Below are 14521 nucleotides of genomic sequence, written 5' to 3'. Positions count from 1 at the left end.
GGTAGTTGTTTGAGAGCACTGCTTTTGTTGAGCCTGCTTCTCTGTTCCTGTCGTTAGTTTGTTTATTGTTTTTCCGTGGTGTTCGCATTTTTTTAATAATAAATATGTTGAGCACGCAACCCGCTGCGCCTTGGTCCCATTCTCTCTTCCACGACAGCTGTGACACATGGCTTGGTTTTTGCTCCAACATGCACTGTCAACTGTGGGACCTTATACTATAGACAGGTGTGTGCCTTTCCAAATCATGTCCAATCAATTGAATTTACCACAGGTGGACTCCGATCAAGTGGTAGAAACATCTCAAGGATGATAAATAGGAACAGGATGCACCTGATCTCAATTTTGAGTCTCATAGCAAAGGGTCTGAATACTTATGTAAATAAGGTATTTCTGTAGTTTTTATAATACATTTGCTAAAATATCAAAAATCCTGTTTTTGTATGCCATTATGGGGTGTTGTGTGTAGACTGACGATGATTTTTATTTTTTTATTTCACCTTTATTTAACCAGTTAGGCCAGTTGAGAACAAGTTCTCATTTACAACTGCGACCTGGCCAAGATAAAGCAAAGCAGTGCGACACAAACAACAACACAGAGTTACACATGGAATAAACAAACATACAGTCAATAACACAATAGAAAAGTCTATTTACAGTGTGTTCAAATGAGGTAAGATAAGGGAGGTAAGACAATAAATAGGCCATAGTGGTGAAATAATTACAATTTAGCAATTAAACACTGGAGTGATAGATGTGCAGAAGATGAATGTGCAAGTAGAGATACTGGGGTGCAAAAAATATATATTATTTAATCCATTTTACAATCAGGCTGTAACATTAACAAAATGTGGAAAAAGTCAAGGGGTCTGAATACTTTCTGATGCACTGTTGAATGTTGAAAAACAACAATGCTAAAGAATTGCTGAATACAGTCAACTCCTGATAAATCCACATTGGATTAGTAAAAATGTAAGTGGAAGTGCATTGCAGTTCATTTTATCCACGGTGGTGTGGATATCTTCCCGCTCCAGTTCTGGTGTGTGGCATCCTTGACACTTCATCTGAGTACAGATGGTGATCATTTATAATATTGCACATTTTCAACGGTAAACGTTCATACTCAGCTCCCAGATTAGTGCAGGCTGTGAGATGCAGCTGAGATTTCACAGGTAAGGAGAGAGCGATAGTGGGGGTGGACATGGAGGGCGCATGGCTTGAAGCACTGAACATCATGACATGACGTGAACTAGAATGTCTTTAGGCTATTACTAGCATCATAACTTCACTGAATTACATGATTACAGTATATACTAGACATTAGGAATATTTTGGAACATAAAATTATTTAAAAAACGGCTCTACAGAAGACTAGAGCTCTTTCGTTCTCAGATCAGTTTCCGTTTCTTGATTTTTTTTTTTTCTATTTTGGTTCTGTTCCCTGAACTGGTTAGAACCCTTGATTAAAACGCTATGTCTCTTCTGTTTCCACTCTGGAAAAACAAGTATAATTTGGTTAGTTATTACTAAAATAGTCAGAGAAATATTTAATCCAAATGGATGATGTAGAGGAAGTTTTGGATTGACAGGGGCGCACACACGCACTCTCAAATTTGTAACATTTAAATAATTTAGCAGACGCTTTTAGGGTGAAGTGCTCAAGGGCACATCGACAGAATAGTTTTTTATTCTACGTAGTCTGCTTAGGGATTCGAACCAGCAACCTTTCGGTTACTGTCACAACAGTTCTAACCGCTAGGTTACCTGCCGTCCCGCTAGGTTACTTGACGCTCCTCTCTCTGACTCACTCATACTCACACACAAACACTAAACAATTAATCACACACACACTAAACAATAATTTATCGACGCAATAGAAACAGGTAAAATGCCAACATTTCTTCTCACTATTATTAATAATAAAACAGCTCCAGCTAATATCATGACAACTGTCATGGATGCCACAGCACTAATTCTGCTTCTAGCTGTGGAATGGGATAGTAGGGGTCCACACTCTGAATCCCACCAAGGAGATCCTGGTTTAATTTCCTGAAGTCCCAAGGATTCACATCTATAAACAGAGAAATACTGGCCATTAATGATTCATTTATAACTTGGTGATACATTTATCAGTTTTAGATTTGTGGTAGGTAAATTTGAATTAGGGTAAAAATTATTTGTGTAAGCCACACTTACCCAGTGTGTGACTGGCAGGATGTTAATGATCCATCTGAATAGGTATCACCAGTACAGTCAGAACACACAGTATCTGTAGATGTTGTTCCTGCACAAATGGAGGTTTAAACATACATTTAAATTATTCAAAAAATAGACTTTCCAAAACAAACTTGTAAACATCGTACTTAAACTTTCCCCATGTACTCATCTTGACTGAGTAACCTGGCACACTGAAAATCATGACAAAATAATGTTGAATACTTGAAAGGAGGCAAACCTGTGTGGCTGATGTATTGACCAGGTTTACAGCTGCTGTGTCTCTGGGCTGCTCTACAACCATCCTTAGTTGGGTCTAGACAGTAGAACCCCTCCAGTGTCCCACAGAGACTGTCTGATGAAGGTCTACATGACTGCTTTACCATCAAACCCAAACCTATAGAGAAAACATGGCCTGTATTATCTGATGCAGATACAACTGACATATCCTCATAGCATAACAACATAGACTAACATATCAGTGTTTGTGTCTGGGTTTCAGTACAGACACACAGCACCACTCTTACCTGGATCACAGTTGGTACACACTTTGCATTTTATGAGACCATTGGGCTCATCAAGGAATGTAGAATCAACACAGGGCACACAGCTGGTGCTGGTGAATTCAGTACAATGGTTATGTACATGATTTCCTGGGGAAGAGAGAATCACAATGTCATGTTTTTCTGTTAGTGTTGATGATGTATTAACATCTGGTGATTCATATGATGTAAAGAGAGGGTCCTTACCTGGTGAACACATGGGACAACATTCATCCCCTATTCTGTACTCAGCTCTACCACATGCAATACAGGATCCAATGCTTTCAAGCACCAATATAATATGTATCTGGAAGTAGAAAAAACCCCCCAAAATAACCAAAATATTAACAGTTCAAGTATAATTATTGTAATTATGTAGGACCATTTTAAGCAGTATTTTGTGAGTGGTGGCGCCCCATTGGTGTGAATGAATTAAAAGTATTGTGTTGTCAGGATTTTTTCTGTAAAAAAGGCCAAACCACAAAATGTGCAATCAGAAATGTTTCACTTACAGTCCATATCAAGCTTTGAAACTGTGCCATGGTTCCTCAGTCCTCACCAAGTCACTGGTAGACCCACACACTGGATTTGTACATTTCTTAGGAGTTATGAAGTATAATGAACTGACCTGAAGACTTCATCAAAACCTTAGGAATCAGAGAGATAAATTAGATGAGTAATTGGAATATGAGAGGATCTATGAGCGCTTAACAGAAATAATCAAAAAGGTTGTAGGAAAATAGACATGTGGGTGGATATACAACTGGTTAACAACAATAATAAAAACTCTGTTTAAGTTAAAACTGAGGTCTGGCAGGTTAATAAAATACCCTCATATAATTATTACCTGGACTGATGGACAACTAGAAAACTCAAACCATGTATTACCAGGTTCATGGAAAAGAGTCAACAATAAAAAACTCCAAGTTTAGAATAAATAATTACTCCAGCACACTGGCAATCTTCCAACAATTACATGAATGTTGGAGGCATCAAGATTGCCAGTGTGCTGGAGTGTTTCATGATGGACAAAACCAAACGAAAAGTACACTACACTACTACCAAAAGTATGTGGACCCTACTCCTTGATTATCTCATTCCAAAATCCTGATCATTAATATGGAGTTGGTCCCTCTTTGCTGCTATAACAGCCTCTACTCTTCTGGGAAGGCTTTCCACTAGATGTTGGAATATTGCTGTGGGGACTAGCTTCCATTCAGTCACAAGAGCATTAGGGAGGTCAGGCACTGATGTTGGGCGATTAGCCCTGGTTTGCAGTCAATGTTCCAATTCATCCCAAAGTGGTTTCATGGGGTTGATGTCAGGGCTCTGTGCAGGCCAGACAGTACTGCCTGCTTCTTCTCTCTGATAGTGGCACATAGCATGTGAATATCCATGTATCATATGAGTGGGTTTACATGAAGGGAAGTCCTGCTTTCTCCAGTCCTATCAACTTAATAATTTCTTCAAAGAAGGGTATGGGAAGACACGTATAAGTAGGCTAGCCTATTTGAAAAGGCATTGATATTCTACACTAGAAAGTTCCTTTGGAAACTATGGAGCGATTTCAGTGCCAACAGAAATTGTATTTTAATTTCGTAAAAGGATATTACATTTGAATGTAATACTTTTTAAATTCCAAACTGAATTGCATGAATATCAGACAATATCTGTCACAAGTTTATTCATCTTCCGACGATATAGAGAAATCGTCGTCTGAGAACGTGGACCAATACGCAGCAGAGTTGGTGCTCATCATCTTAATTTATTAAATGACGTTGAACACGAGAAAACAAGAAAACAACAAGAACGACGAAGGACAGTTTCACAGGCTAAATGAAGACTAGCAGTGCGAAATACAACTACCCACAAAACACAAAGACAAACACACCCTATTATATAGGACTCCCAATCAAAGGCAACTCAACACACCTGCCTTCAATTGGGAGTCCAACCCCAATTAACTATACATAGAAAACAAACCTAGAACCTATACCCACAACTAACTAGACTTAACATAGAAATACATAAACACAGAGCAGTGCCCAAAACCCCCGGAATACAAAAAATAAAACACCCTACTACATACACCACCACCCCGAACCATATAAAACAAATACCCTCTGCCACGTCCTGACCAAACTACAACAACAAATAACCCTTAACTGGTCAGGACGTGACAGTACCCCCCCTAAAGGTGCAGACCCTGGATGCACCTCATATATATAAACAAAAAACCCCAAAACAACAACAAAAGAATCCCCCTAAACTAAAGGGAGGAAAGGGAGGGTGGCTGCGGTCAACGACGGCACTGTGCTACACCCCCCCTCCCCAACCCACCTATATTGGAGGTGGCTCCGGTTCTGGCTGATCCGGGCAGACGGGCCGCTCTGGCAGATCCGGGCAGACGGGCCGCTCTGGCTGATCCGGGCAGACGGGCCGCTCTGGCATCTCCGGGCAGACGGGCCGCTCTGGCATCTCCGGGCAGACGGGCCGCTCTGGCATCTCCGGGCAGGCGGGCAGCTCTGGCATCTCCGGGCAGGCGGGCAGCTCTGGCGGCTCCTGACTGGCGGGCAGCTCTGGCGGCTCCTGACTGGCGGGCAGCTCTGGCGACTCCTGACTGGCGGGCAGCTCTGGCGACTCCTGACTGGCGGGCAGCTCTGGCGACTCTTGACTGGCGGGCAGCTCTGGCGACTCCTGACTGGCGGGCAGCTCTGGCGACTCCTGACTGGCGGGCAGCTCTGGCGACTCCTGACTGGCGGGCAGCTCTGGCGACTCCTGACTGGCGGGCAGCTCTGGCGACTCCTGACTGGCGGGCAGCTCTGGCGACTCCTGACTGGCGGGCAGCTCTGGCGACTCCTGACTGGCGGGCAGCTCTGGCGACTCCTGACTGGCGGGCAGCTCTGGCGACTCCTGACTGGCGGGCAGCTCTGGCGACTCCTGACTGGCGGGCAGCTCTGACGACTCCTGACTGGCGGGCGGCTCTGGCAGCTCCTGACTGGCGAGCGGCTCTGGCAGCTCCTGACTGGCGAGGCTGGGCTGACGCACTAGATGCCTGATGCGTGGGGCTGGTACTGGACGTGCCAGCCTGGAGACACGCACCTCAAGGCTAGTGCGTGTAGCGGGAAACACAGGACCGTAGAGGCGCACTGGCGGTCTCGAGCGCAGGGTTGGCATCACTCCTTCCGGCTTGATGCCCACTCTCCCCTGGCACATGCGGGGCGCTGGTACTGCGCGTACCGGCCTGAAAATACCAGGCCTCACCACAGCCCCTACCCCAAAGCACGGGACCAGTCCAGTGTGTTTCAGTCCAAAAAGGGTACGGGGAGCTGGCCTGGGTCTCCAATCTCGCCCCGCCAAACAGCTCTTGTGCCCCCCCCCAAAAAAAATTATTGTGGCTGCCTCTCGGGCTCCCTTACCCGCCGTGTTCCCCAGTCCTCGACAGAATTCCTCCGCTGCTTGGTCCTGGTATGGTGGGTAGTTCTGTCACAAGTTCCTTCATCTTCCGACGATATAGAGAAATCGTCGTCTGAGAACGTGGACTAATACGCAGCAGAGTTGGTGCTCATCATCTTAATTTATTAAATGACGTTGAACACGATAAAACAAGAAAACAACAAGAACGACGAAGGACAGTTTCACAGGCTAAATGAAGACTAGCAGTGCGAAATACAACTACCCACAAAACACAAAGACAAACACACCCTATTATATAGGACTCCCAATCAAAGGCAACTCAACACACCTGCCTTCAATTGGGAGTCCAACCCCAATTAACTATACATAGAAAACAAACCTAGAACCTATACCCACAACTAACTAGACTTAACATAGAAATACATAAACACAGAGCAGTGCCCAAAACCCCCGGAATACATAAATAAAACACCCTACTACATACACCACCACCCCGAACCATATAAAACAAATACCCTCTGCCACGTCCTGACCAAACTACAACAACAAATAACCCTTAACTGGTCAGGTCGTGACAATATCAGACAATCAGACAACATCCTGATACTTTGCCAGCCAGGAAAGGTAGAGGAGAGCTGATAGAATCAAGCGCTCTCTGTGGTAAACAGAAGCTTTTAGCGATTTCTGAATGTATTTTCTTCTATTTTGTGACGTTCCCCAGCAAGAAAACCAAATAATGTCGCTCAAACAGAAGGTGGAACTAGCAAAGAGGCATTGTAGACAACCAAAACAAAACGGGTGGTGTTTTAGGAGGGGTTGTGAAAAACACTCAAGGGGGTGTCCATTGAACGTTGACTAGCAACAACAACAACTGGGACCTAAAAGACACCCACCATGAGCACCCACTAAGAACCAAACAAAAGAAAAACCAAACTTGAAGACAAGAAGCAAACCAAAACGTGGAGCAAAATGAAAACAGGGAAGATCATAAAGAATTGTCTTTCTAGAAATCAAATAGGGAGCATCACTCAAGACAACTGGAGCACTGGGCCAACCACTCTTAAGTATCACTTTGGCCAGCACAGGTGAAACACCTTCCGACTAATGAGATGGACAAGCCAGCACAGGTGTAACACATACTGCCTAACGAGGTGGCACAAATCAGTGCGTCCTACGTGCTAACATGTTTAAAGTCCAACCTCAAAACATAAATGGAAAAACCAAAAGCTGTAACACCGTCCCCCTTAAGAAAACAAATGTATCCTATATTTTTGTTGGACAAGTTTGCTCACCACCAACAGAAAAGTAGTTCCATCTCACAACACGATCAACTGAAATGTGTCCCCTTCTCCAATATAAACATGTTGTCTACTGGCTGTCAACAATAAAATACCAGACAAAACAGCCACCTATTTTATTTATATTACTTTCTATAGTCACCTGAAACTCACAAGTTTTGAGAAACGATTAAAATCATGTACATTTCTATAACTAACTCTCACCCCCTTGGAATGAGCACAACCAACAACACTCATCCCCAAAACGTGCAGTCAAAATACATTGTGAGCCAGGGCTGCACAGTGCATATGCGCTGCCACTCCTATCCCTGAGGCAATTCAACTGAGGAAAATCACGAGAGGAAAGTTCCCCTTAAAATCAGACATGTCCGTGGTAAGGACAACTTGGAAGTTGATTGTCTTTCAAACATTGGAGGTCAATAAGTTTTGTGTTTTGTGTTTATTCTTGTTCTGAGAAATGAAGGCTATTCCATGCGAGAACTTGCCAAGAAACTCAAGATCTTGTACAATGCTGTGTACTACTCCCTTCACAGAACAGCACAAACTGGCTCTAACCAGAATAGAAAGAGGAGTGGGAGGCCCCGGTGCACAACTGAGCAAGAGGACAAGTACATTAGAGTGTCTAGTTTGAGAAACACCTCACAAGTCCTCAACTGGCAGCTACGTTAAATAGTTCCCACAAAACACCAGTCTCAATGTCAACAGTGAAGAGGCGACTCCGGGATGCTGGCCTTCTAGGCATATTTGCAAAGAAAAAGCCATATCCCAGACTGGCCAATAAAAAGAAAAGATTAAGACGGGCCAAAGAACACAGACACTGGACAGAGGAACTCTGCCTAGAAAGTCAGTATCCCGTAGTCGCCTCATCAATGCTGACGTTGACACTGGTTAGCGGGTACTATTTAATGAGACAGAGGGGTACAAACATTTCCAGACCAATGGCCACTCAAAACATGCCCAAAAGGCCTGAAAACACGCCCATTGTTTCACCCCACAGCAAGAGCTGCCACATTTATACAATAAACTATTTTTTTCACCATACCGTTATCGAGCAAATTACAAAGGAATATCGGCAGAACTTGTAACTACGTTAGAAGCAAAATTAGGTTTTCATCAAAAGAATAACTCTATGACAAGACGTAATAAACTGATTTAAATATGTCGCAAGAGAAAAGATAATTTGCACTTATTAAATTTGCCAGATCATTTACCATCAATGGATGTTGATTAAACTTGTTTGACAGCTATAATTAATCAATACGGCATGAGGGGGTATGTGTAACAGTGTAGGTTCCGTCCCTCTCTTCGCCCCAACCTGGGCTCGAACCAGGGACCCTTGCACACATCAACAACTGACACCCACGAAGCATCGTTACCCATCGCGCCACAAAAGCCGTGGCCCTACTTCAAGTCTCAGAGCGAGTGACGTCACTGAATGAAACACTATTAGCGCGCACCACCGCTAACTAACTAGCCATTTCACATTGGTTACACTCACCCCCCTTTTTGACCTCCTCCTTTTCCGCAGCAACCAATGATCCGGGTCACGGCACCAATGTAACAGTGTAGTCTACTACTAGCCATTTCACATCGGTTACATATGGTATATATCCAATATACCATGGCTAAGGGCTGTTCTTTAGCATGATGGCACACAGAGTGCCTGGGTGCCTTATTGATATTATAAACTGTTTACCAACGTAAATACATTTTTTGTCATACCCAAGGTATATAGTCTGATATACCAAGGATTTCAGCCAGTCAGCATTCAGGGCTTGAACCCGGTTTATAATTGTAAATAAATCCCTGATCAAGAAGCAATATATTTTTTTTTAATCTTAAGCTATTTTCTGGCAATTGTGCCATTATTATGAGCCAGATGTTAAGACTACTGTAATATTTGTGTTGTGGAGAATATCACTAGGCAGGAAACGGGAGGACAGTTTAGTGTCCTTTAGTAAAAACATCTTGTGACCTTCAGCCCCCAGGCCAATAGCAGCATGTGCACTTCCTATTAGGTGTCGTAACATAACACTGCTGTGATAAATTACTGCTTAGTAACAGCATAGTAACTAATATAGACAGATATAGATCACCGATACTACAACTACAAACAGCTATAAATGGCCCATTTGTGAGATTGACTTGTCATTTCAACAGGCTTAGGTTTATGATTGTAATAAACTTTGCCATGGTTTGCTTAGATAGATGCAGGTAGCATATAGCCCCTGATAGGACTACATCTTCAGTTAGTCTACAGTAGCCTGGGAAAAATGTAGGCAAGATGTAAACTGATCCATTTAGCAGCTTGCTTAGTTCAAATTAACAGACTCATTTATTCAACATGAATAGTTTGGCAATTTCGAAGTAAGAAGTAATTGTGTTTCCCAATAGCCTCCTGGAATTGGTTACTGAGGATGGGGTCATAATTTCAATCACTGAATTAAATATGAATATGCTTGTCAACAACAGACAGTGTTCATTTGTTGTTGTTTGTTTTACCTGTTGCCTAATCTGACCTATTGTGTTCTAAAAACTCTTCGGCAATTGCGATAGAGCTTTGATAACTTCCAATTTAATTAACTTAACATGGCCATTAATAATTGCATAATAACACAAGGCTACAACAACAATACACTGAAGTTATAGGATATTTATTTCATCTGTTTGCCATCTCCAGGTAGACTCCACAAGTGGCACGAATTGATTTGCAATGACTCCAGTGATAAAGTTGTTTCAACATATTTATTATATCAAATGGAAGCCTACAGTGGCCTGCAACGACATAGAAATGAATAGGCTACTTGATGGCCAACAGATGCAAATGTATCCTATCATTTTCCACATTTAACATCAGTTTCACGGAGGCCTTTTACCCATAACAGAAGCACGCGAGGGTGTTCCATAACTTCCATTTCAAATTTCCACTCACGCATGAAGACGTGTTAAATAGCCTACCTACAACTGGTTAAAAGTTGTCACACACCTTTGTCTCCTCTCACTCACGTGACTCAGCCAGTAGTGGACTAAGCAGCATGCTCCATTGCTCTCTTAGAAGTACCCCAGAAACCATGAATCCTACCCAATATTGTCATCTCCCTAAAGAAGCTAAACACATAATAAAATATTACCTCCATGAAGATTTCCCCAGCAGTTCACTTCATTCTGGCTCTTCAACCCCATTACTCCTCAAATCTAATAACAATCGCTCCATTTACCTCCCATATTTCTGGCACTGAAATAGAACGTGTTCCGCTGTCTTTATCTCCTCCTGACAATGATCACACCTCCCAGTCTGATGTTTTCCCTACAATTTCAATGAACTGTTGAGCCTTGTGGCGAAGTCGCCTGTGCTTCCACTTTCACTTGTTTAGGGAGATTTTCTAATCCCATGACACACAGCAGTCCCCTATTTACTTGTTTAGGGAGATGATCTAATCCCATGACACACAGCAGTCCCCTATTTACTTGTTTAGGGAGGTTATCTAATCCCATGCGCATGTAGCCTACATCAACATTTTTTTTTTTAAATCAGCTGATTTCCTTTTCTTTTGCAGCTTCAGATCGTTTAAAATAATTGTATGAGGAAGTGAACAACGGTCCTCACTAGTTACCACAGCCACAAAGTCATAAACCCCGCCTATTTAAAACATTAATGTGTTTTAAATGTGATTTTAAACCTAACCTTAACAACACTGCTAACACAATTCCTAAACCTAATGTTAAATTAAGACCAAAAAGCTAATGTTTGTTTTCATGAATTTCTATGATATAGCTTTGTGGCTGTGGTAACTTGTGGAAACCAATAATATATACAGTGCATTGGGAAAGTATTCAGACCCCTTCCCTTTTTTCCACATTGTTACCTTACAGCCTTATTCTAAAATGGATAAAATAAATAAAAATCCTTATCAATCTACACACAATACTCCATAATGACAAAGCGAAAACAGGTTTGTAGACATGTTTACAAATGTATTAAACATGAAAGAGAAATACCTGATTTACATAAGTATGCAGACTCTTTGCTATGAGACTTTAGCTCAGGTGAATCCTGTTTCCATTGATCATCCTTGAGATGTTTCTACAACTTCATTGGAGTCCACCTGTAGTAAATGCAATTGATTAGACAGGATTTGGAAAGGCACACACCTGTCTATATAAGGTCCCACAGTTGACAGTGCATGTCAGAGCAAAAACCAAGCCATGAGGTCGAAGGAATTGTCCTTAAAGCTCCGAGACAGGATTGTGTCAAGGCACAGATCTGGGGAAGGGTACCAAAACAATTCTGCAGCATTGAAGCTCCCCAAGAAGACAGTGGCATCTATCATTCTTAAGTGGAAGCAGTTTGGAACCACCAAGACTCTTCCTAGAGCTGGCTGACAAGCCAAACTGAGAAATCGGGGAGAAGGGCCTTGGTCAGGGAGGTGACCAAGAACCTGATGGTCACTCTGGCAGAGCTCCAGAGTTCCTCTGTGGAGATGGGAAAACCTTCCAGAAGGACAACCATCTCTGCACCAATCAGGCCTTTATGGTAGAGTGGCCAGACAGAAGCCACTCCTCAGTAAAAGGCACATGACAGCCCGTTTGGAGTTTGCCTAAAGGATTCTCAGACCATGAGAAACAAGATTCTCTGGTCTGGATGAAACCAAGATTGAACTCTTATGCCAGAATGCCAAGCGTCACGTCTGGAGGAAACCTGGCACCATCCCTACGGTGAAGCATGGTGGTGGCAGCATCATGCTGTGGGGATGTTTTTCAGTGGCAGGGACTGGGAGACTAGTCAGGATTGAGGGAAAGATAAACAGAGCAAAGTACAGAGAGATCCTTGATGAAAACCTGCTCCAGAGTGCTCAGGACCTCGGACTGGGGCGAAGGTTCACCTTCCATCAGGACAACGACCCTAAGCATACAGCCAAGACAACGCAGGAGTGGCTTCGGGACAAGTATCTGATTATCCTTGAGTGGCCCAGCCAGAGCCCGGACTTGAACCCGATCTAACATCTCTGAAGAGACCTGAAAATAGCTGTGCAGCGAGGCTCCCCATCCAATCTGACAGAGCTTGAGAGGATCTGCAGAGAAAAGTGGGAGAAACTCCCCAAATACAGGTGGGCCAAGCTTGTAGTGTCATTCCCAAGAAGACTCAAGGCTGTAATCGCTTCCAAAGGTGCTTCAACATAGTACTGAGTCTGAATACTTTTGTAAATATGATATTTCCGTTTTTTTTTTGTAATACATTTGCAAAAATGTCTTAAGAACTGTGTAGATTGGTGAGGGAAAAATACATTTAATACATTTTAGAATAAGGCTGTGACGTAACAAATGTGGAAAAGTCAAGGTGTCTCTATAGTTTCCGAACCCACTTTAAATGGGAATCTTTCAACCAGGACAGATTAGCCATAGGTCCAGGGAAGATGGTACAGCTCAATGACATGAAAGAAGGTCCTGAGATTGCTACTAGATTGAATGTCTCAGTGCACACAAATGTTCTTTCAGTGAAATAGTTAAAGCACCAAGGTGCTGACTATCGCCTTAGCTTGATCGTATGTGTTGAAGTAATCATTGACGTGCCATTGTTTTACAAAATCAAGTACATTGTTGTGAAAGATGAGCGACTTCTATTGGTTGGCTCACCCCTTGAAACTCTTTGTTTTGATGACCATTTCCATGCATTCAAAGTCGTATTGAAGCGAAGTGGGCTGTGTACTTTATGTCAATGTCACACCCTGATCTGTTTCACCTGTCCTTGTGATTGTCTCCACCTCCTCCAGGTGTCGCTTATTTTCCACCTGGAGGGTGGTATTTATCCCTGTGTTTCCTGTCTTTCTGCGCCAGTTTGTCTTGTATGTTCAAGTCAACCAGGGTGTTTTTTTCCCGTGCTCCTGCTTTTCAATTCTCTTCTACTAGTCCTCCCAGTTTTGACCTTTGCCTGTTTTCTGGACTCCATTCCCATCTGCATCTGGGTCTCGCCTTGTGCCCTTATAGTCAATGACATTTTGCACTATAAACCATTTGATTTACCGATTGCTTATGGATCAAATCATTTTTGGTACGTGGTTCCATACTGTCACGTATTGCAACTTTGAATAGGTTGCTTTATCCTCTTAAGGATGTAAACATGGTGTACAGTACTTTGGTAGTTGAACTGAAGATGTCTAACTCGTATGCAACTTTGCTTGTTTTTCATTAAATTCAGTCTTACCTTGCTTATTGCTGAAATTAAACCATGTCCTGGGCTTGTTTTATTCATCAATGTCTTATTTGTCCAGTGCTTGTTATTTGATTTTTGATTTACTGTTTATTTTATGAAATATAAACATGTTTAGTTCATAAGGTAACTGCCCAGTATTTACGGATTAATGAATTTGAGTGAAATAGTTTCCAAAACCTGGTAATTAAGAATGTTTAAAGCAGCTTTTCAATGTTGGAATGTTGGGTACATACCGGTCATTACAACTATTAATGGAAGTGAACTGCTGATTGACTGGAGCGCATCCTCAGTAACAGTCCATCCATCACAGCAAGTGTTTTTGTCACGTCCTGACCAGTATAAGGGGTTATTTGTTATTGTAGTTTGGTCAGGGCGTGGCAGGGGGTGTTTGGTTTGTGTGTTTTGGGGTTTTTGGGTTATGTTCTATGTTAGTCTATTTCTATGTTTATTCTAGGTTGTCTATGTCTAGGTTGGGAGTGTTTGGGATTGGTCTCTAATTGGAGGCAGCTGTATCTCGTTGCCTCTGATTAGAGACTATATTTAAGTAGGGTTTTTTTCCTCATTGTGTTTGTGGGTGGTTATTTTCTGTTCAGTGTTTCGTGTACCTGAGAGTACTGTTTGGCTGTTGTGTTTTTTCTTGTTTTGTTTAGTGTTCTAATAAAGTAAATTATGAGCACTCAACCCGTATACCAGTCTACTCCCTTCGAAGGCCTTTACAGTTTTATACATTTTTTCTCTCCAATTTATGCTTTGGCCACATACCAGTTTGGATAAGTCAACATCATTATTTTGGTATGAGTTAACAATATGAACCTTTAAAAGTAAGATTTTCACTGGGCAGT

The 14521-nt window shown here is 42.4% G+C and overlaps 1 protein-coding gene across 3 annotated transcripts in view; it reads right to left on the bottom strand.

Moving 5' to 3' along the window:
- Positions 1–1639: 1639 nt before the first annotated feature.
- LOC115165405 (tumor necrosis factor receptor superfamily member 14) overlaps positions 1640–14521 on the bottom strand; it is a 30558-nt gene continuing 17676 nt past the window's right edge. Inside the window, exons 1-7 of one of the 3 annotated variants that reach the window (XM_029718490.1) lie at positions 10687–10965; positions 3266–3400; positions 2961–3060; positions 2739–2864; positions 2453–2608; positions 2194–2281; positions 1640–2068 (exon numbers count right to left, since the gene is read on the bottom strand). In XM_029718490.1, the coding sequence (XP_029574350.1) occupies positions 1837–2068; positions 2194–2281; positions 2453–2608; positions 2739–2864; positions 2961–3060; positions 3266–3295 (732 nt within the window). In that variant the 5' untranslated portion in view covers positions 3296–3400; positions 10687–10965 and the 3' untranslated portion in view covers positions 1640–1836. Of the gene's footprint in view, positions 2069–2193; positions 2282–2452; positions 2609–2738; positions 2865–2960; positions 3061–3265; positions 3401–10599; positions 10966–14521 lie in introns of those variants that run through there. The other 2 variants (XM_029718489.1, XM_029718491.1) reach the window with 2 other exon arrangements.

The sequence above is a fragment of the Salmo trutta genome, chromosome 28 (genome assembly GCF_901001165.1).
Source record: "Salmo trutta chromosome 28, fSalTru1.1, whole genome shotgun sequence".
Classification (NCBI taxonomy): Eukaryota; Metazoa; Chordata; class Actinopteri; order Salmoniformes; family Salmonidae; genus Salmo; species Salmo trutta.
The sequence above is the reverse complement of the archived record's forward strand: the minus strand, read 5'-3'. Positions and strand labels throughout refer to the sequence as shown.